Source organism: Colias croceus, chromosome 2 (assembly GCF_905220415.1).
Source record: "Colias croceus chromosome 2, ilColCroc2.1".
NCBI lineage: Eukaryota > Metazoa > Arthropoda > Insecta > Lepidoptera > Pieridae > Colias > Colias croceus.
Genome location: NC_059538.1, coordinates 5,687,835 through 5,710,796, shown reverse-complemented (window position 1 = coordinate 5,710,796; position 22,962 = coordinate 5,687,835). Strand labels below are relative to the sequence as shown.

The 22,962-nt window shown below is 31.5% G+C and overlaps 2 protein-coding genes across 2 annotated transcripts; both read left to right on the top strand.

Annotated features, from left to right (window-relative positions):
* Positions 1–2,166: 2,166 nt before the first annotated feature.
* LOC123703015 lies at positions 2,167–11,762 on the top strand. Its single transcript, XM_045650887.1, has 5 exons — positions 2,167–2,334; positions 8,058–8,212; positions 8,986–9,091; positions 10,399–10,582; positions 11,151–11,762. The coding sequence occupies exons 2-5, from the start codon at positions 8,059–8,061 to the stop codon at positions 11,253–11,255; spliced, it is 549 nt and encodes a 182-aa protein (XP_045506843.1). The 5' UTR covers positions 2,167–2,334; position 8,058; the 3' UTR covers positions 11,256–11,762.
* Positions 11,763–15,696: 3,934 nt separating this feature from the next.
* LOC123703680 (cytochrome P450 6k1-like) lies at positions 15,697–19,311 on the top strand. The gene is made up of 8 exons (XM_045651762.1): positions 15,697–16,123; positions 16,629–16,784; positions 17,163–17,347; positions 17,853–18,013; positions 18,191–18,309; positions 18,401–18,506; positions 18,591–18,839; positions 19,069–19,311. Exons 1-8 carry the CDS (start codon positions 15,743–15,745, stop codon positions 19,224–19,226), a joined length of 1,515 nt encoding a protein of 504 aa, XP_045507718.1. The 5' UTR covers positions 15,697–15,742; the 3' UTR covers positions 19,227–19,311.
* Positions 19,312–22,962: the final 3,651 nt, after the last annotated feature.

Sequence of the window (22,962 nt, the reverse complement as noted above, 5' to 3'; positions counted from 1 at the left end):
TGAAAAAATAAATACCAGGGGGTGTTACTGGATCGATACCAAGCCCAAATATGTGATTAAAAAAATTTTTGTCTGTCTGTCTGTCTGTATGTTCAGGCATCACGTGAAAACTAACGGTTCGATTTCGATGAAACTTGGTATAATTATACCTTATTACCCTGGGCATAAAATAGGATACTTTTTATCCCGGAAAAATACGTAGAAAAAAAATAAATCTTAATTTTTCCGCGCGGACGGAGTCGCGGGCGGAAGCTAGTACCATAATATAATTAATACAAATATGAACAGTGATTGGGAAATTACTCTTTTATTAATCATATTTTCCTTTAATTAATCACATTTCAATTAATGTAGAGATCTCTATTTTTTATTTTCTTTTATAATGTAATAGGTGTAAAATATTCGAATTTTATATATATTCAATTAATTCTTTTGGATATTTCACAACACAAACACTTAAATGATAGAATTGCATTGAAAAATATTACGGAAAGATTTTCCTAGACAAAGTCACTAAGTTTAAGATTTCAGTCCTATGTGGCAGTAAAACTGTCATAACTTGAATTCAAGTGTGATATTAGATATCTTCAGTGGACAGATTTTATATATAGATATTATAGGATATTATCATAAGATAAGAAAGAATATATCATTAAAATTGAGAGCTAAATAATAAACTGTAAAATTAATAGACTGTAAACGTCGCTTGTCACGGGGATAATAATATACCGAACTATATAGGGCGCGGGGTTTATAATGAAAGTAGCGACCCATGTTATGTTCTAGTACTAAAAGCTTTTAGAGCGATAAGGGTAATAGTCACTCGTTCAACGGCGGTCAACGAATAAGCTGAAAAAGAAGCTACCAAATAAGTTCTCGGGTTATCGAACGTCACTTGGGAGTCAGTCGCTTAAAAGAAAAATTTTAACGAAAAACCGTTCAGTTTTTGCGAAAACGGTGAGGAAAATAAGTAATTTCATTGTACAACACTTGAAATACAGACACTTCAAAGACGTTTTATTCGCTATAATGGGCTATCCAAACGGGTGTTAGGTTACTTGAATACTAGGTTTATTTTATCAGAAGAATAAAGTAGCAAAAATTCGTTTTTTAAGTATTAAGTAGGTATAAAGTTAACATAAGTATACGTGTTATATTCCTCATTTTAATGAAGTTTGTTGTTAAAATTTCAAAGTTTAAATGGATATTGGAGACAAATGCAAATACACGAAAAAAAACACATCATTTAAATGCAACTACGTACTGAGTAAAATAACATTGATTAATTAGCATTTTAATTCGTTTTAATCCCTCGCTCTATAATTCCACTTTATCCCTTCCTTTCTGTTGATTTTCAGCGCACAAATGCACGCGTTTACAACGAATTAGCATTTATTATGTCCGTACGTTGTTTTATTCTTTATGTGAAAGCTTCATAATAAAATGTTATTTAACGCTTTTTGGCGTAATCTGGAACGTTAAAACTTTTTTTTTCTCTAGCTCACATGTAAAAAAAATACAACCACCAATCACCATTACTTCAATCTGTATTGTGTGCATGTACGTAAAACATTATAAAGTATTATTTATAAAAACGATGACATAACAATTACTTTCTGAAACCACTATTAATTGATGAATCAACTCTATTCGACATGTACAATGTAAATATTTATTATGTTTATTGTACATGCCTTTATTCAACATAGAAGAGACACGAAGGAAGGACCAAGGGATTTATAAAGTCCACGTTCATACTCAAATAAAAAAATTAAAGGGAATTTCTTTGTATATTTTTTAGGTAGACTGACAATTAAAAACAAATGAATAAATATTTAATGAGTGAGTAAAATAGTTAAATAAATATTAACAAGCAAAGTAGTTCTGTAAAAAAACATTTGAAATATATTACAATGTAAAAACAGTAGTGTAAAATTATGATAATAACAACACCTGTTTACCGATATTACTCTCCAAAATCCTATCGTAATGTGGCAAAGATTTCACACGAAAACTTATGCCTTAAATCTTCCCTCTTTCGACATGTTCAGCTAGCAGTCGGCTACGTTTAATATAGCCGGGGAATTCGGGTCGGTGGACGAAATGCAGTGCCCCTTGTTTCTGTTCCCATCTAGCTGACTCGAGCTCCAGTGTGACGGAGGCATTTCAGGGGACGCCCGCCTCGCGCCGTCCCCGACCCGCGACGTTATCGAAATCGTAACACTCCATCCCTCCAAAATAAACATTCGAATGTTCTAAGTTTATTTTGAGTTCTAGTAAGTTCTATTGATACTTGTGAGTGGATTATTGCCCTATAGCCATCGGTTTATATTGGTGAGTTTAATGATGTGAAAATCTGCCGGTTCACGTCGAAACCATTATTTTTTATCATCTCGTAACAATTGAAATGCCCAAATTAAAACACAAGATTTAACAAGCATTTCCTTTTGTTCAAATCGTACTGTTTTAATAAATTCCTAAAGCTCGCTCGCAGGTGTCTACAATTTTAAAATGCATTCTTAAGCCCTCTACTCATTAGCAAATTGGGCCTCGGCATAAAGAATATTACAAGAGGTAAACTACAACTATATTATGGAATTTTATGTACATTTATTCACAGCATTGTGATATACCTATCATTAATGAATATTTCCTACTCATTAAAAATTTCCTACCTATTACTAAGTCATTTGGTATGACTTGGCTTAGCAATCGAATTTATTGTCAATAATATTCTTCAAGTGGTGTAATTATAAAATAAAAACGTAACATATTTCAATTAATTGATATCCAGGGTAACAATATAAAAATTGTTTATCCAAATTCTCGCATGTGGGAATTTGTAATGTCTGTAACACAACCCTGCCAAATTCCTGAATATTTTAGGAATTAGAGGAGGCTCAACTCGAAAATTATATTGGCTACATTGTACAAATTAGTGAGGTGGAAACAAGAGGTTAATAAGAACGTAAAGTAATTGAAAAGACAAAGATATAAATTTGAAAAGAGCATTTACCGTTACGTTGCTGATAGAATAAATTTTTAAAATGAGGTTAAAGGTGAACTGGATTCCCGCTTCCAAGACACATGTATACTTTTTAATGAAACGGGCGGGAGCTTTACGTCGGGCGGGATCCACAATCCTCACCTGTAAGATTATACAAAATTAGTTTTAAAATAATAGTCATCTTCTCAATCCGAACTTTTTACTAAGTAAATAAGGTAAAATTACCTGCCACTTTGCTTGCTGTGACATAAGAACGGACCATTCATCTTCCTTTTTAAATTTTAATGATTGCTAAGTTGAAAATTAAAAAATTTTAAGATATTTATTAAATCATAGATTTTCAAGAAAATTTATCTTTCGGATCACTATTTTCCGAAGAAAAAATATTTTCATAATACTATTACTTGAGTCTTATTGCTTTTACCTCATTTGTTTAAAGGAGCTAGAAATAATATAAAAAGGTTGATAAAATAATTGAGAATAATCGTTCTGCTGTGTTAGTTGTGTTGCGTTTAAATTTAATGCAATATATAACGAGGAACTACTGAAAATAAATATAACGATTCGTTTTTATTTGCTTCTTTTAATACCTACGTTGGTTTCAAATTAAAATTCCGTTTACTTTATTGACAGTTCTGTCATTGCAACTTGTACAGATTCTCTTTTCAGTTTTTGGTATGTTCTGAGACTTAATTTAACCTTTTGAAATCGAATAAAAGTTTCTGAATTTCAAATACATACATAAAAAGTCTTATATAGAATAAAAAGCGTTCAGCTTTCATTCAAAATTAAACCAACACAAACGAAAGAGTATTAAATCTCTGAGAATATTTAAGATAAGTCGCTAACAACTATTGTAATAAAATATGCTTGTCAACAGTGGATGCCTTGTCTCAGGGCACAGTGGAATTGCAGGAAATGGTCGGTATTTTGTTAAACGCGAGACAACGGGCTCAGCTGTGCGACAGTATTGCAATATCGTAACAAAACACCCGCATTTTTCTCAAATTCCTAGGATACAGCTACTGTACTATAATGTCTGCGACTCCGGTGGACAGAACTCGAAATAAAGAGCATTAAGTAAAAGTGTAGGTAAAAGAATCGTTGCAAACTTCCAAATGTGTTTAGATATAATTAAAAATGTTACATTATGTAATATGCAGAATGTATTGATAGGTATTAAATATAAAGCGTATGCGTCCCTTCTGCCTATCATGTAATCCGATCTAGACCTTTCATACTATTTTCGACAATCGTGTACCGCTTTTGTATAAAATAATATTTAATCATATAATGAACTACCTGTTCTCCGCGGTTTCACTTATAGCCTTCCTCGATAAATGGGCTATCTAACACCGAAAGAATTTTTCAAATCGGACCAGTAGTTCCTGAGATTAGCGCGTTCAAACAAACAAACAAACAAACTCTTCAGCTTTATAATATTAGTATAGATTGCTTTATATGTATTATTTTCATCAAACAAGCTTGCTATTTGCGTTTTAACACAATAAAACATAGAAATACCTACACAAAAACTATAAACTCGTTAAAAACTTGTTCTAAGCGAAGTACTTTCAGTAATAGCGTGTAATGTGTTACAGTTTAAGCTTTCGGGAAGTACGTAACAGAAATCGCTACATCACAATCAACTGTAAACGGTTTCTTAGTTTAGCAAAGTTCTGAGAACGCTATTCTCGTTTACGAAAATCTATATTATACAATCTGTTTCGCAATGATGTGTTCAATAGTAGCCCGATAATAAGTTTTTTCTTATTTTAGCAATATGTGCATGAATGCGTTTCGCAATTTATAAGTAAATGTAAGATATTTAAATCACAATTACTTAAGTATGATAGTCTATTTGTAGAAACAAAAAAATGAAATGATATTTTACAAGAATGACTTCAACCTACTTATACTAAAAAGACTTAAATTACATATCTAAATCTAACTTGTGAAAACAATATATTTTTCTTAAGTGCAGTTTCATACTAGAAGCAACAATAAAAAGTGTAACCAAAAGTATGTATATGAACCGTTATTCAATTGCGAGGAAAATTAAGATGCAACTTACTCTGCTAAGTGAATATAAATATTACTCCATCTTATTAAATTCTGCACTGAAGAGAGGAACTGTGTGTGTTTCATTCAAGAATCAAATTACATGATAATTTATAAATGTAGAGTTTTCTTTATAAAATACAACTGAATTTCTATTCAAGACTTATTCATAGCACAAAAGGCAATGTCACAAAAATAGAATTGAATATTCAGTATGGAATGCTAACTTATCAATTATAGATATTACAAAAAGGCTTCTGAGTTCTGGGCCGACAGTTTCTTCAATATTCCTTTTTTTGGAAATCATGATGTGTAAATAAGAACAATTCTATTCTAGGATTGGATATAATATACGTATACGTGACCAAAAAAAATCTGGTGTGATTGTATTTGTACATTGAAAACCTGCTACAAAAAGAAGATACTGTAATAACAATTCGTTTTGGGATAAATTAAAATACTGAATTTACAGGTATCTCAAAACATAAGAATAACTTGTGAAAACTGGTAAACATACCCACAAAGATTTCGTGCGAGCCAAGTCACGGGTGATAATTATTACCGAGGGGTTTAGCAAACCCATGACGTAAATCCTAAATTGCGCAGAATGTTTCTACACATTAATTAACTATACCTTACATTGTGATACCTACCTTTCAGAACTCTCTCAGTTTTCTCAGTTTCAAAAGTTTATTAAAATGCTTGAAAGCAATTACGATACATGATATTAATTTGATTGTCTTAATAGGTTTGATTGTCTTATTGTAATTTTTTATGATATCTCTACATACATGCGAAAAAACAAACCCTTCTCATACAGCCAAGTATAACACTATAAATGACAGAAATAATCATTAGTGTCTATTGATTCCTTAAATTATCATATACTCAAAATTATCATATCGTGAATTGCTACAAAAATTCAAGACATTCATTATTTTTAATGCGGTGAAACGATATTTTATGGTTCGTATTCGGTGACAGTACATTTTCCTTCATAATATATTTTAAATGTAGAGTTAGCTACTTCATTTCTTCCATCTTGCTATTGCAACTTAAGCCTTAACAACATTTTATTTACCTTTTAGACATACTAGAAATCGTTTATGGAATTTGAAATGTTTAAAGGCGAAAGCTTATATCAATTTACAAGACGCAAAAGAAAAAAAATGTACATAGATTTAAAAAAAACTACGTTTATGAAGAGTAGTAACAACAATTTAGGCAATTCTATTTTAATTCACAGAAAGAATCATTAAAGTTTCAATCGCTTTGTCTCAAACCTATGTAAAATATTTACGTGTCGTGTAGCTTCGCTCTAATTCGCTTGAATAATGTTTAATAAAGTATGACGTTGAAGTTTATAAGCCTTTTTAGAAAATAAATTTACCTACCACTTATACACATTAAACGTAATACATATTAGAATTTAACCAGCATTTAACTTATGAATGTTAAAATGATATCACTTAGAAATTAAAGACTTTTTAACGGATTTTAAACGCGGTTTATTCATTATATTATTATTTTCCCGACGTTTCGAACACTTTACAGCGAGCGTGAAGCGTAAGCGGAAAATAATATAATGAATAAACCGCGTTTAAAATCCGTTAAAAAGTCTTTAATTTCTAAATGTATAATACTCGCGTAAAATCAAACCCTAGAAAATACTACGATATCACTTATCATAAAAATAAAATAAATCCTTTAAAATATACTTTGTAAATTATTATGTACCTACATGTAATGGTAAAAATATTAAGACCTATTTCACTATGTATTAAATATTACCAGTGATAAGTAAGTTTTATAAAAAAAAAACAATAATTTACAATTCACTAATATCTATAAAAACTATAAGTTTTTCAAAAATATATAGGTACAAATACAAATAAATCATAAAGTATAAATAAGTAAATAATTCTTCAATTGAATTCCAAAGAACGACAACGTTTCATGAAAATCTGTTTAAAAAATAAAAGGAACATTTCAACAGTAAACCTAGGGATTATCAAAACTTAACCTTCTTCAAAAAACATACTGGAGATATTTCGAAATGAAATACCGATCATGTCTAGCCGATAGTTGAAAAGTAGACAACCTAAATTTTCAATTTCGGACGAAGCTCTCGTGATCCTCATCCATCAGTGAACTTCGAGTGCTATGCAGAAATATTGGACCGAGTATTTACTTCAAAAGGTTTTACGATGGTTTTGCAAGACGAAATTAAAACTGAAACGTGTAAATATCTGATACGTAGGTAGATGTTACGCGGGAAGACAGGTAGAAGAAATATTCGAATGTTGTCAATACTAAATGAGAAGGAATAAATTGTTGCTCAGAAAAGCGATTGGGTAAAAAGTATTCCTACCAATATAATATGAATATTTATGGACTGGCACCTCGGTCGTACCGTCGTACTTCGATCTCCCTCGGGTCGGGTAATGTAGAGCAAAAGCAAAGTGTGCACGCAAATACTTTTATAGTACCAGGTTTATATATATATATATATTTATGACCAGCAGAATCAATTAAGATTATATTATTTACTTATTTGAGCTTAAAGAATCGCATCCAATATACATTCTAAATGTTTATAAAGAGCTTCAAATACACTTTCTTTCTTGAACTATGGGTTAATTTCTGTGCTATTAACCTATATATTAAATATTATCATCATTATCTAAATAAAAATTGAATGCTAAATAAACGCTCGCGGTGCATTAAAATTCCAATAGAAATAAGTTAATTAACAGAAAAATTTAACAACTTTAAATAGCGTTTAATAACATGGTACAAGAAGACACCATTGCCGCGTTGACTCATTTAGGTACCTACTCATTTCTTCTATTTACTATTCAGTAAACTCTTTTAAGAACTTACTTTAATTAATTATAGGCAAAATTTCCATAACTAATATCAATTGACATTTCATTACAATTATCTTATCATAGATATTATACTAGAGGTATATGAACATGTATTTCAGTATGATGACACGTGCAAGTATGGCAAACACGCTGAACAGTATGAACCAATTTAGCAACAACTCAACCCCAACTACGAGCACAACGGCGAGCAATGTCATTACAGTTGCTAAATCAACGCATAATAAACGCCCGCCCATCATCATTTACCCCACCGGTAAGTCGCAAATTATTCGGGCGGTTGCCACGACCCGCATACAATCAATAAACGCTGACGACATACTTTTACAACCGCTAAATGATACTGGGGACAAACTGATTGTCTACTGTATATTAAAATTATAATTTAAGCATCGAAAGTCGCTACGACATTGGTTTTATCTATAGAAATTAAGTGGTTTCATCAGTAAGCCTTTTCGTAGACAACAGCTGAACTAAGAAGTAGCTTGCCTTTACAAATTTCATGTGATTATCTCCTAGGCAGTCTTATCTTACCATAATAGGTGCACGCGTTGTTGTTTCTTTCATCGTGCTTCATAGTGTACCCACGAATTTCATGTTTACTTTCCATATCTACAATTTCAGAGTACTGACTTTTTAACAAAGAGTTTGTCTATTAATCATATGCATCAAACAAATGTACGTGCCAGAAGCAAAAATAACTGCGTGGTTTACGGTACATTTATCTGACTACCCATAAAAATATAAACACATTCGATAGAACATAACTGAAAATACAGCTAAAATAGTTCAACTTTTTAAAACAACATAAATTCTGCTATACGATTTATCTCGTAGAGCTATGCCAATAAAAATATTTGGCCGGATCGCCACTGGACTCTGAACATCATAAAGCGCACCCAAACATTTATTATTTCTTACTATCCTTTGTTATGTGGCTAAGCCTTGATTTCTTTGTGCCCGATACCACTGTGCCGATAGATTCTTTGATCAAAGGTGCCAATAAATAACTTGTATCTTTTGTTTCAGTAACACCGGAGTCTATAGTTATACCTATTGTGTCGTGTATTTTCGGCTTTCCCCTGCTAGCTCTGACTGTGATATGCTGTTTGAGACGAAGAGCTAAACTTGCCAGGTATAATATAATAAAAATTATGGCCGGGAAAAGTAATTATTAATAATGACTTTTAACCTTTAATATTCCCCGCAGCAATATGAGATAATTCAAAAATCAAAAATGCTTTAAAACATGCCTATAAATGTTATGTGATAATAGGTAGTTACTACCCTTGGGTACTTTGTTTTTAATTATTTTATAAAATATCCTTAATTGTACATTAATAGTATTTAACATAAACAAGTATACATTCCATAAAATTCACTCAGAAAAGTTTATTGTTCTAAACAAAAATGTAACTTATTATTTTGCGAATTTATTGTCTTGAAATACAGACATTTTCAAATGGTCCGGCATTACAAGTGGACGTGTGATAAATCTCGCGTAGGTAGGGAAGCCTTTCCACCTGCGTCCACATTGACGTTTGGCACTTTCCCATATCTATTCCATGTCATTTTACGGAAGGGTGACCGCATCTATACGCCGTGTCACCGGACATTCAATGTTCAATGCATTGTTTCGGAAACAATGGAATTTATTGGGCTGTGCGTGTTTACAGAGTTCTTTGAGGAAAAGGCTGGTTTTCCCTATGAAATTGTTGTTATTATACAGTGATTAATGTATTTCTAAAATAACGCACCAAACTTCTCCTGGAATTAATTCTAATAATAATTGACTGGTGATCGTATTTTTATCTCTCTATGTTTTCATGTATTTGTTTTATAATCAGTGTGTTTTATTCAATATTTTAACACACAAAATTTCAACATTAATAACATGTCTGCCGCGAAAAAAAATTTAGTACATGCTACAGCTTTTGCATCCATAAGCGCACTATAAAGATTTTCTCATTTACGAATATTGAATTAGGGTTCATTTCGGTCCAATATCTTTCATCATTTAAAATTGTTTGTAAAACTTTTATTTTAGATTCTGAAATATATACGCAGCGCCTGCTTTAAATTGTATACATTCGCTAAACATTTTATGGCATAGTATCCGTGAAATCGATATCCAATTTTGCTTTAACTTAAAATATACTTATCCACACTTAGCTCCAGCTTACAGTTAGTATTTTTAAATATTGTGGAGAGTTAGCTTTTTAAAAGATAAGGACTTTTAAATATTCAACTTTAAAAGATTATCTGAAGACTATCGCGATCGTACTATACAAGCAAAGCTGGCTGTAAAGTGTTGCGAACGTTAGGACAAAAATTATATTGAACAAATTGAATTTGTAAAAGATAAAAGTTTAAGCAAACACGCCTAAACACTGTAGGTAGCTATAATTAAGTATACGATTAAATTAAACCTACGATTTTCAGAGAACGCGCACGTCGACGGAACTGTGAATTGGACCGTGGGGAGCTATCAGTGGTGCGTTTGTCTCCAGTGAAGAACAGGGCCAGGGCTGTCAGCCTAGTGAGGTCCCCCAGGCCGCCGCCCACGCTCGAACTGGACACAGTATTGGAAGAACGCTCCGATCCTGAACAAACAACACTATCACAAGTAAAAGGAGTGAATTTCCTTTCTATTCAATTAGAAATTGGCACGTAGACTGTTTATGTACATAAACACAGTTTAACAAAAGTTTACCTCTGTATTTGAACATTCACATAGACCATACTAATAATCAATAGGTATCCAGAATGAAACAGAAACGCTAGAAATTTTATAAAAAGAAATTGCTTGCAACAATTAGATAGAAGTTGATAAAGGAATAAATTTCTAAAAATATTATTCTAACTTTGGCGCTACGTTAATATGTAAGGCGGATCGTGACAATATGGCCACTTTTGACTTGTCCACATAGATTAGATTAGGTCTGTGGTCCCCAATGTCTCGTTCCTTTTATTAAATGGCGTTTGGCTTAGTGACATGTGGACGCTCAGATCGTATAGAAGTTATTTAAAAATTCAACAGTCAGTTCAGTCCATGAGGAACAAGTTTTATATTACAGGAAGGGAATATTATGGACGACGACGTACCGATAGTAGCTTAAATATCCCCGTTAAATGTCAAACTGATACCTACCTTGAATGTCAATGATGTATTATGGCGTACAAAATTGTTTCAGGTGGAAATAACGCCCGACCGCGAAGTGGGGACCATCTTGTTCAGTGCAATAGGCGCCGTAGGCACAGCTGCAGTGACCGCGGCGGCCTGCGCTCGAGACAGCTAGCGGCGGGGCTCAGCGCAGCTCGGCGCCCGCTCGCCGCTCTGGGCCGCGCTGACCAGCCAACCCCTCGACGACGACATCGATGACGTCAACGACACGGACAGCTAGCAGGCGATCGACGACCGCTCCATCACCGATATAGGGGAGCACATGAAATTGTTCTTGGACATTCCATTACGATTCTAAATTCGAAGGGTCATTGGAGCAATTATTCGTAGTTATATCTGTCAATGTAGAATATTGAGTGTGTTCTTAATTAAGGATAAAGATTAATGTATACCATAATAGAACAATATATCTATAGTATAGTGTAAACCAAGGAAATATAAGTCCAAACAACGTAAATTAAATGAGTTTAGATACATTGTCAATACATTTTTAAGTAATAAAAGCTTCATATCAAGTAGAGATATTTACAATGTTAATCTTCTACTCTATGAGGAATTATTATTTATAATGTAAGTAATAAGTAGGTCGCTTTGCTTGTAATAAATAAGTATATATTCTATAAAATGCATAAATTTATAATATTTATACGAAAATAGATATCAAAATGGATCCCCAAAGTAGATTACTTCGGAAATGCCTTTTAAACTAAGGAAAGTAGAACAAAATGTATCATTACGAATGAAATATTATGTACAATAAGTGTTATTAGAATTTTCTTTTAATCTTATTTTTCTTATTGTAAACTATGGGTTATAATTAAGTATTGTAAGGTTATTTAAAACAAAATTATTAAAGGAATTTAGTTACACTATTAAATGGTTCGGCTTCCAATAAAAATCTTTTTATTTCGAAACAACGAAAAAGTAAATCATTTACATTTACACTACTAATTATGTTTCACGTTATACACTATGCTTAATGATGATGAAAAAATCTATGTTATTCAGGAATTATGTAAGATTTTTTTAATTACAATAATAATTCGGAGTCTTGAAGTAGGCGTTTTTGGTACAGCTCTGTGCTTTCAAAAGCACATAAAGTCTCAGCTCAACTGCGGTCATGTTACATCGTCTGTGCCATCGCACTACTTGAATGATAAGTATATAACTATAGTTGTAGTGGAATAATGCACTCTTAGATTACAAAATAAAGTATTATATTTATATGTGTGTGAGTGCTTGTCATCGAGATTAACCTAAGTTCCAGAAATGCGGTTATTATACGAAATAACACATTTTTATTAAATATTGAATAGGGCATTAACTGGCAGACGACGCTGTTAAAAGGAGTAATTTGAGGAGTAGTTTAAGAAACGGCTTAGATTGTTCGCGAAAAATAAACAAATATATCGTAGGAAGAATAATTTTTTCGTCTTCTTTACTGACATAGATAAAATTAGTATTCAAATTTTCCCACGACTGTGTACACAGGTTGTGCACAGGTGTAGAGTTCTAGATAGTACTTTAGTTATATTTGTATTTTGAAATAGGCCTAATTTATACCGATGACCATAAAAAAAAACAACCTTAGTATAATTGTTTCTTATTCAAGTTAATAAACGTGTATGCCCTGGAGACACGCTCAGTGTTATGTTAGTGTATGTAGTGATATTTATGTTCAAGTTACGTAAGCTACAGCTACAAATACAGCTTTACAAATTTTTCATTATATGATACAATATTTTTAATATATGCATTATGTACCTACTGAATTTTATTAATTAATCACAAAAATAAAATTATGGCTTTTTCTGTCTTCGAGATTACCTACTACTTGATATCAGAAAGTTACAGTTACTGAAACACAATAACAATGTAATAAAAAACAATGAAATATTCAAATGAGCACGTTCAGTGTTTATTCACAGTAGGTAATTTGCGAATAAATTTAAAATTTATGAGCTAATGTTTGAGGGTTATATTAGAACAGATTGGGTTGGACTATGGACTTTATATCACAATCTCTTCTTAACGAGTTCATTGATAATTCTGGTAAGTTGTGTAATGATGACAATTATTCTTAATGTTATCTATTACGTACATATAATAAAATCGTAGGAAGGTCAAAACTTTACATTGAATATTTTTTTGGGGCGTGATTTACAATAGATAACGAAGACAAAAATATAGTTTTTAGAATTTTTTCTGTTTTTCTGTCTGTATCTATGTATGTATATCAGGGCTAATCTCAAAAAGTACTGCATGGATTTACTTCAAATTTGGTACAGAGATATATGAGGAATAACATAGAATAGATTATATCCCGTATATACCTACCACGGGAACGGGAACTACGTGGGTGTTTCTTTGACTACGCGGGCGAAGCCGCTGGCGGAGGCTAGTTATTTATATAAAAGTCGTGTCCAGAAATTATGCTGAAAATAGGCATAGATAATTTGAAGACTCAAATACTTGGCAGATGTCGAACAAACTTAGCAATAATTCTAGTTCAGAACAGCAAACATGTAATATAATATACTTGTATAAATACAAGCGTTTATACATGAAAATGAAATAATCATTGTATCCTGAGGGAAATTAGACATTATATCAATATGAGAGTAACTGTGTTAATATTCCCAATTGATATTATCTCCTTGTTAGAGTAATTATAATTCACCTTTTCATTAACTCTAAAAGAGCAGTAGTTTCAGACCTCGGAAGTAGTTTTTGATGATATTTATGGATTTTTTTTAAATCTGTCAAAAAAGCTTTTTATTCCATACAGATATATCTTACGACTCTACAATTCTACATTCATCGACTTTTCTTTTTTGCGTATCGCTACAAAATTTTTCCTTGTCACGATTCACTTATCTACTATGATAACTGCTCGTAACTGTGTGACCGTTTTGAGATAATTGCTCTTAGGAATCTTAAAAATACAAAAATGAGCTTAGAAACAAGTTCGATATTTTTTTTTTATTTTTTATTATTTAGTTTCAGGAAGACAACGATATTGTTGATTTGGAAACTTTGTGAATCGAATTTTAAAGGAAAAACAGTTAATATAGATTCTGAGTGAGTATGTATAAGGTACTCAGAAATAATTGAGTCTAACAGAAAAAAATGAGTAGAGAAAAATACGTTTTCCTAATCACAGGTAAGCTTTAATAATTATTATGAGGATATAATCTACAAGGAAAATAATATTGTACATATTATTTACTTCCACCGCGTGTTCGTTGTAAATACCCGATGCTCTTATGATGACGTAATGACTAAATCAAATCAAACGCTGTTATAAATGGAACATTCGGCGTAAAATTTCTTCCAAATTTTACGCCGCAAATGGACATGGATTGGCCACACTCTAAGAAGGAACACCTCGCATATAACCAGGCAAGCCCTGGAATGGATTCCACAAGAAAAAAAGAAGCGTGGCCGTCCCAAATAATCCTGGCGAAATACCGATACGGGCGATAGAAAAGAAATAAGTTGTACCTATTGTTTTGTTACTCAATTGGCCCTTTAAATAATGTCATTTTTAATAAATATTTTACTTGATCTATGAATTGAGTGAATTTTTGATAATTTAATCTTTGACTTCCATAGTTTCTTAGATACTTTAATGATTGTTAGACATAATTTATTGTTATACTTACTGTGATGGAATGTATATAATGAATTTTATTTTATGTGATTGAAAGGTATTTATTGATTTAACTGTATTTTATGAGATTTAATGTGTTGTAGCTATATTGTTGAGATATTTATTTGTACTATGATTTAGATTCAATTTATTTTATGACATGTACCTATTTAAAAAAAATATTTTACTTGATCTGTGAATTGTACTTACTAAATATTGTAATTTTTTATAATTTTTTCCCCTCAACTGTGTTGTGTGCATACAACTTGGATGGCATTTTACCGCAACATGTGATAGACTACAGGCCCGTGTTGAAAAAATTATGGGTCATTTGACCCAACAGGTGACCTATCTAGAACGATATAAGAGCATAAAATAATAAGATTCAGCATTATGACGTCACTTGTAAGCTGTCCTAACCTGAGTGCAGATGAGAATTCGAATGTTCAGGTAGAGATTTTCTCCCCTTGTCTCCATGATTTTTGTACGGCGTTGCGGAATAATGGATTAAAAGCAGTATAGAAATAGTGTGACACAGATGCCGTTCCGCCGCGGCCGTGCCGTAATAACTATTTAACTCGTAGAAAAAGGCACACATATGGGTGCCCAAATTGGAAATCTAGCGTAGGACTAACACCTAACCATTGCAGTCGTATTTACAACCACTACACCAGACTATGAAATTTCGCATCACAATTCACAATATAGGCAGAAAATTAACATAACAACAAAGACGGAATACTCAATCCGTCTAAATCACTATCAGTTATCACGTTAACCGATAAACTATAATCATCTGAAAATTAACGCATCAATAGCAAATACTTAATTTTTTATTCAATGACAAATATGGGTGGTCTGATATTAATGATAAACATTATTTATACCTACATTAAAAGCCGGTCGTAAGCAAAGCCAGTAGCGCATTAAAGAACGGTCCCTTGAGGAAAATGGACGTCAGCATGTTAAGTTTAATACTCCAATGGTTATTATATATAACAGTGTTCGCTATAGCTGCATTTGTTTGGTTTGTTTATCGAAGATTTCAGTACTGGAAAGATCGCGGTATTATTTATGAGGAGCCAACATTTCCTCTCGGTAACCTAGGATTTATTATGAGAAAAAGTTTTTGGGACTTTTGTTTCGCGTTAAAAGACAAGTATTCAAGAGAGTATGAGGGAGCATTTTTGGCTTGGAAGCCCGTTCTCTTTGTGAATACGCCGGAACTGGCGAGACGGGTCCTAGTGAAAGACCATGAATACTTTCAAGACAGATATTTATACTCCGGATATTCGGATCCTCTGGGTTCGTTAAACCTCTTCACCGTGAAGGTAAGTCAAATTGTTTCTATAAATTATGCAGTTTGATTGACTTGCTATTCCCGTTAAAACAATTATGCCAACAGGGGATGACAGGCGCTATTTAATTATCTCGAATTTAATAATCTAAGAGCCCACGACGGCCAGACTTTCCTTTCTTTAGGAAAGTTGAAAGTTTCTCTGTATATGTCTCCGATACAGATAAGAACGACTAGCGATTATCAAGTCTGGGTTGTGGTTACTTTGGCAGGAAACAGGTAGTAAAGATTTATAAAATTTTACCTAACTTTCATTATAGTTTAAAAACTAAATTTTATATATGTTACTTGGGGACGTATAAAAAGATGTTACCTCAAGAGCCGGACAGTTTTCATGGTTCTTACATCTTGCCAGACACATTTAAAAAATAACTAACATATCATCAAATTAACGTTACTACCTATAAGTGTAACACATATGAAATAACCCACTAAAAACATTAGTTTACTATAATTAATGACTAATAATCTTATTTTAGAATCCAATATGGTCAGCTATGAGACACGAACTATCACCAATGTTTACATCGTTACGTTTGAAGAAGATCACAGAACTGATGAATATCAACTCAACGCAGCTAATCAACAGGATTGAAAAACATTACATTAAAGGAAAGAAAAGTGTAAACTTAAAGGTAAAGTATAAATTTTATTATACTTATGTATAAATACAAATATGGTTGGAAGAGAGATTAGTTTCCTTAAACAATATAAGAATATACGTATGTTATTTAAAGCTCTATTTGTAAGTTCGTATTAAAATGGATGGAAGTTATTACATAACATAACACTTAAAATATGTATTGGATTGGTACATGTTGAATGGCTCTCGTAAAAAAATTTCATCCCTAGTAAAAAATCAAACCTTATTCTGCGAAATTGTGAAATGGAATATTGTATAACAGAGTCCAAATATAATTTCTTTTAGTGTCTGGTATTATTTGCGGTATTGATATCGTACTGACCTTTTGTTACTGACTGTATTACGAATAAAGTTCTTCCTATTTATCTAGGAACTGTTTTCAATGTACACATCAGACACAGTGGCATATAGCGTTTTCGGACTAAGAGTGAGCGTGCTCAACGACCATCCGTCGCCTTTATGGGCAATTACTAGCCACATGGTGAAATGGACCTTTTGGCGTGGTCTAGAGTTCACCATGATATTTTTCATGCCCGCAATTGCATGCTTGTTAAGGTATGTTATGTTTATTCGGTTCAAATGAACTTAGAATATTATAAAAAAAATAATTGAAAATATTTCCCCATAGCGTCAAATGTATTGTCCTCATGTTCACATGATGTACGTGAGTACTCTTGGGAATGTTCCATACATAGATATGGAAAGAGTCAATAATTAAATTTTTATACAAATACATAGCACAAAGTCTATTCAATGCTGGCACCTACGAAGGTATACTCGTTAATTCTCATAAAAGATTCTATAATTAATCAATTAAAAAAGAAGAAACAGTGGAAAACAATATTCATACATTTTTTATAGAAGTTATCGACTTCAACGTTGAGTCCGTAGCAAACAAAAATAAATACAAACCTAGATTTTTTAAAATAAATTCACTTATCTTCGAATTAAAGGGTACAATTTTATTCGATTTATTAACACAACAGTTTAACAGTTGAAAAAACTCTTGTGATTATTATAACATGAACTACTGTTTAATGTAAATTTAATGTAATTACAGATTAAAGTTCTTCTCAGTTGGCGCTTCTAATTATATTAAAGAAATATTTTGGAATGTCGTCAACGAACGTAAATCAAAGGGAACGAGCAGCGATAAGGATCTCGTTAATCATTTGCTGAAATTAAAGGAGAACCTCAAACTTCCCGCGAACGCAGGAACTCGTAAGGATATTATTTTACAATTTTCCACTTCACATTAATTATTATAAATCAATTTCATATCACAAAATTGTATTATTTTTAAACAATAATTTTCTCTCTAATATTACTCACCAAACGTATACGTACCTAATATAAATAGTTACATATGATGACTCTAGTACTTACATACATTTTCAGAATTCGCTGACGACTTGATGTTAGCGCAAGTTGCTGTATTTATATTAGGCTCTGTTGAAACTTCATCAACCACACTTTCTTACTGCCTCCATGAACTTGCATACCACCCTGAAGAACAGGTACTCAACAAAAATTTATAATAGCACTATAAAATAACTGCTCACTGTGGCATGAAAATTAAAATAATCGCTTACTTTTTCCCGCCTGCAGGAAAAGTTATTCAAAGAGATCGACGAAGCACATAAAACAACCGGAAAAGACATTTTAGAGTATGATGAACTAATGCAATTGAAATATTTATCTTCCTGTCTTCATGGTATGTCTTGTATTTTATTCGTCCTTTTTATTATTTGGTAGATAGCTTTGGTAATTGTTTAACTTATATTCGATTGTTTTTCAGAAACACTACGTAAATATCCACCAGTTGCTTACCTGGATAGAATATGTAATAAGGAGTATAAACTTAACGATGACGTTACAATTGAAAAAGGCATACCAGTATTTGTAAATGCAATCGCAATACATTATGACGAAAAGATATTCCCTGAACCTGAGAAGTGGCGTCCCGAGAGAATGAACGCGTCGTCGGACAATGATAATCTTCAATTTACCTTCTTGCCTTTCGGAGAAGGACCCCGGTTTTGTATAGGTAAAATAGTTAGCCTGTTATCATTTCACACAAAACAAAGTTAATTTAAGCGTGCGTGAACGTGACTACAGTAACGTACGACCGTCCCATTTATCAGCAATAATTAATTTGACATTATTACATAATTTTTGTGATTTAGTAGTCAATCAACTAATGTATACTATTAAAAACTATATTTTATTACAAATTTAAGTATCTTTTTATATAATCGAAATACTATTGTTTACAGGAAAGCGATATGGAATGATGCAAATGCGAACAGCTTTGGCTCAGGTAGTACATAAATACAAATTGGAGCCTGCAAGCTCTTATAAGGTGGAAAGCGATCCATACAGCGTAATTCTAGCGCCTGCCAACGGTTGTACTGTAAAATTTGTACCACGATAAATCTCTTAAGAATTTTGCTGATAACGTTTATATGACACAGAAGATTATGTATGCTTGAATAGTTTAATATAACCTATACAATTAATATTTGTTGTTTTTGTTTTGGTTTCCTATAAAATGAATAATATAGATATATATAGACTACAATTCCGTTATCAAAGGTTGCGAATTGCGATCAAAACCTATGGTTAATTAAACGTTTCGTCTCATTAACTTCTGTGTTATAATCCGCAAACAGATAAAACTGTCAAATTATTAATGGAATGGAACCAAAGAATTAAAGGATTAACATGCTGTTAGTTGCATTGTATGATAAAAAATAGGTAAGGTTTTATCGATATTCAAAATAGAATAATATAGTACTAACTAGTATAGTATTATATCATATGACATATCCTATCCTTCCTACTAGTCCTACTAATATAATAAATGCGACAGTTTGTGAGGATGGATGTATTTGTATGTGTATGTGTTCCTTTACGCAAATACAATGAAATTTAGCACACATAAAGATGGTAACTTGGATTAACATTTACGATATATTTTATCCCGGAAATCCCACGGGAACGGGATCTATGCGGGTTTTTCTTTGAAAACGCGGGTGAAGTCGTGGGTGGAAAGCTAGTACTATGTAAACTTGAATGTTTATCAGTAGTTTAAAAATTTACATGGTTTTTATATAACTAGGTAATATTGAGATATATATTTTAATAGCTTTGATAATTAATCTAATAATAACAAAGATGATAAAAAATCAAGTCAAATTTTGACTGGCCGGTTGGCTTGGTTGGAAGTGGCCCTGCCTTCCAAGCCAGAGGTCATGGGTTCATTCCCCACCCGGGGCAAATATTTGTGTAATGAACATAGGTGTTTGCTCTGTGTCTGGGTGTTAATTATCTATATAATTATTTATTTAAAATTATATATCTATGTATGTTTATCAGCCATCTGGTTTCCATAAAACAAGCGAAAGCTTAGTATGGGATCAGATCGTGCCGTGTGTGAAAATTGTCCCAAAATATTTATTTATTTATTATTTAATCCTAATTTCTACTAAATGCTACTAAACATCGTTATATTTAAAATTTTAAAACGCCTGGCTAAGATTTATAGCAATATCACAGACAATATCGTGTATTATTAAAAATAAAGTTATTTTTTAATAATGGGAATTGATACTGCTTTTTGTGTTGTGTGATATAAATTTATTCAACGATCTTTTATTCGAATCGTCAGTATCCGAGTGGGATTCTAATGATAGAGTATAATATAATATCATGTGATGTGGCTCTTAAGATAATAAGATATATGTATTACCTAAATAAAATGAAATAGATTTACCTAATGTGTACGTAGTATGGAATCATATGTATTTGTAGATGTAGGAAGCATATCTTTGATTGGTCAGATTAATTGGTAGGATCATAATTAATTTTACATTATTTAAGAAAATATACCTACACATCTTAAAACGTATAACTATGCTTATAAAAATATTTTAGATTTACTTTACAAATCAGATATAAATAAAAATAGATATTGATGCGTAAAAATTTAATAATATATAGGTACCTACTGTTACTGCTACATTATTTGCATATTTTACTAATATTTGACAAGGCCAGAATATACAGCTTAAATTGAATTATGTGTTTGTTTATAATTATGGTGGTGTAACCTACGGCCTACCCAATAAACCTTCATAAAATATTTTTTTATTGTAACCAAACCAATATGCATATTAAGAACTTCAATTATCTCTACTCATATATATAAGAATTATAATACTAACATAGTTTTTAAGGCCATTTTACTAACAAATATATGGATATTAAATTAATCTGAAATAAATGAAATAAATAAATAAATTAAATATAATCTACACTCCCATACTCAAAGGTAGAGTCATGTTATTCCTTTAGGTATATTACTGACTTAGTTTTATTATTATAAATTATCATACAATTTTTATGAATCCACAGAAATAATATCAGCTTTTATTAATTATTGATTAGACCAGTCTTACAATAAAATTTTTAGTTCTATTTTAACGATTAACTTGGCCTATGTAGAGCGGAAAAGTATGAACAAATGTTTAAACCTATTTGTATTTATGGTTCATTCATCTAATATATTGTACAAGAGAAACAACTAACAACTCAAACTACAATTACCTACATACTTATTACATATAAGTCGGAATCTCTGCAAAATTAACTAGAAGGTTATAATTAAGATATAGTAGTGTATAAGATATCATTAATTTATTCAAATTTAGCACGGAAAGTGTAATCTTGACACAATAGTCATTAGTCCCAAATACATGTAGGCCGTGAGATCTGCCATGAAAAATATTTCTTAATACAATGTAACATCAAAGGCAAAGAAAATATTCACTTTAATTTATTTTAGCGTTAATATCTTGTTACTGCAACGAAATTTCTCGAACTTTTGCAATGACCTTTATTATTTTTATAATTCTTAAGATTTTATTTAATGATCTAACTGATTTTATATGTGTAAGACAAGTTTAGTTGGAGTTTCGTTAATGACATCTTATCCGAATCTGCTTTCCAGGCCAAAATACCTAAGTACATATTATCTACTTATATAAAAAAATTACATTTTTTTAATTTGTTGCCCATAATGTCCTGCGCAGACGAGTGATTTTAGTCCGCGGACTTTTTTGTCCGCTAGATAGATCACTAACAACTGTATGGAGTAACGCCAACGAGGGATTAAAAGTATGGCGTACCTACATAGAGACCATTATAAAAAAATAGATTTTACATACATTTTTCTGCGCTTTTATATGTTTTTCTACGCTATCATCAATTATTGTTGTTGATAGGAACACCATAATATATCCAACGAAAGGTACATAAATAAATAAATAAATCATTTATTTTCACCAAAAAAAATACAAAACAAAGTGTCGACCCAGGCTCCTAAGATAGTAAGAACTGTTTCAGGAGCCTGTGTCTTCCATTTACTTATTACACGGACACGAAGATATCAGTAAAAATTTGAATAAAGTGTTTTCTCAATTTATTATTTATTATCATATTATTACTTAATTATAAGAAGAAAGAAGCAGAATTTTAAAAATATAAGTATTAATTTATGCTAATTCAACATAATATTCTAAGACAAGTTCAATTACCTACAAATAAGTTCAATAAAGAACGTAAGATTTAAGCAAATAGAAGGAATTTTTATAGAAGTGATCAAATACAAGTTATGGGAAAACACACATGAAATCATGATAAATAAAGTAAGCATTGAGTGAGCATTCTCAATGACAAATGCGCAGAAAATCAACATGTTATATTGTTAGCCTTACATACAGATGCACTAGTATTTTTTATTTTATGGCGTGTTACATTATAACTCATATATTATTTTTTACTTTTAGACATTTTAATATCTATACTAATATTATAAATCTGAAGAGTTTGTTTGAACGTGCTAATCTCAGAACTACTGGTCCGATTTGAAAAATTATTTCGGCCTAGGTAGTGCATTTATCGAAGAAGGCTGGCTATGTATCATCACGCTAAGACCAACTGCGGGTAAAACCGCGAGGAACTGCGGGTAAAAAATATTATCAAAACAACATTAACAAAATTAAGTTTTTAAATTATATTGATAATGTTCATATTTAAATTCATTTGATCATTACATTTCATATTTTTAAGAAGAATTAAGGTCTAGCCTGTGCATTTATGATAGAAAA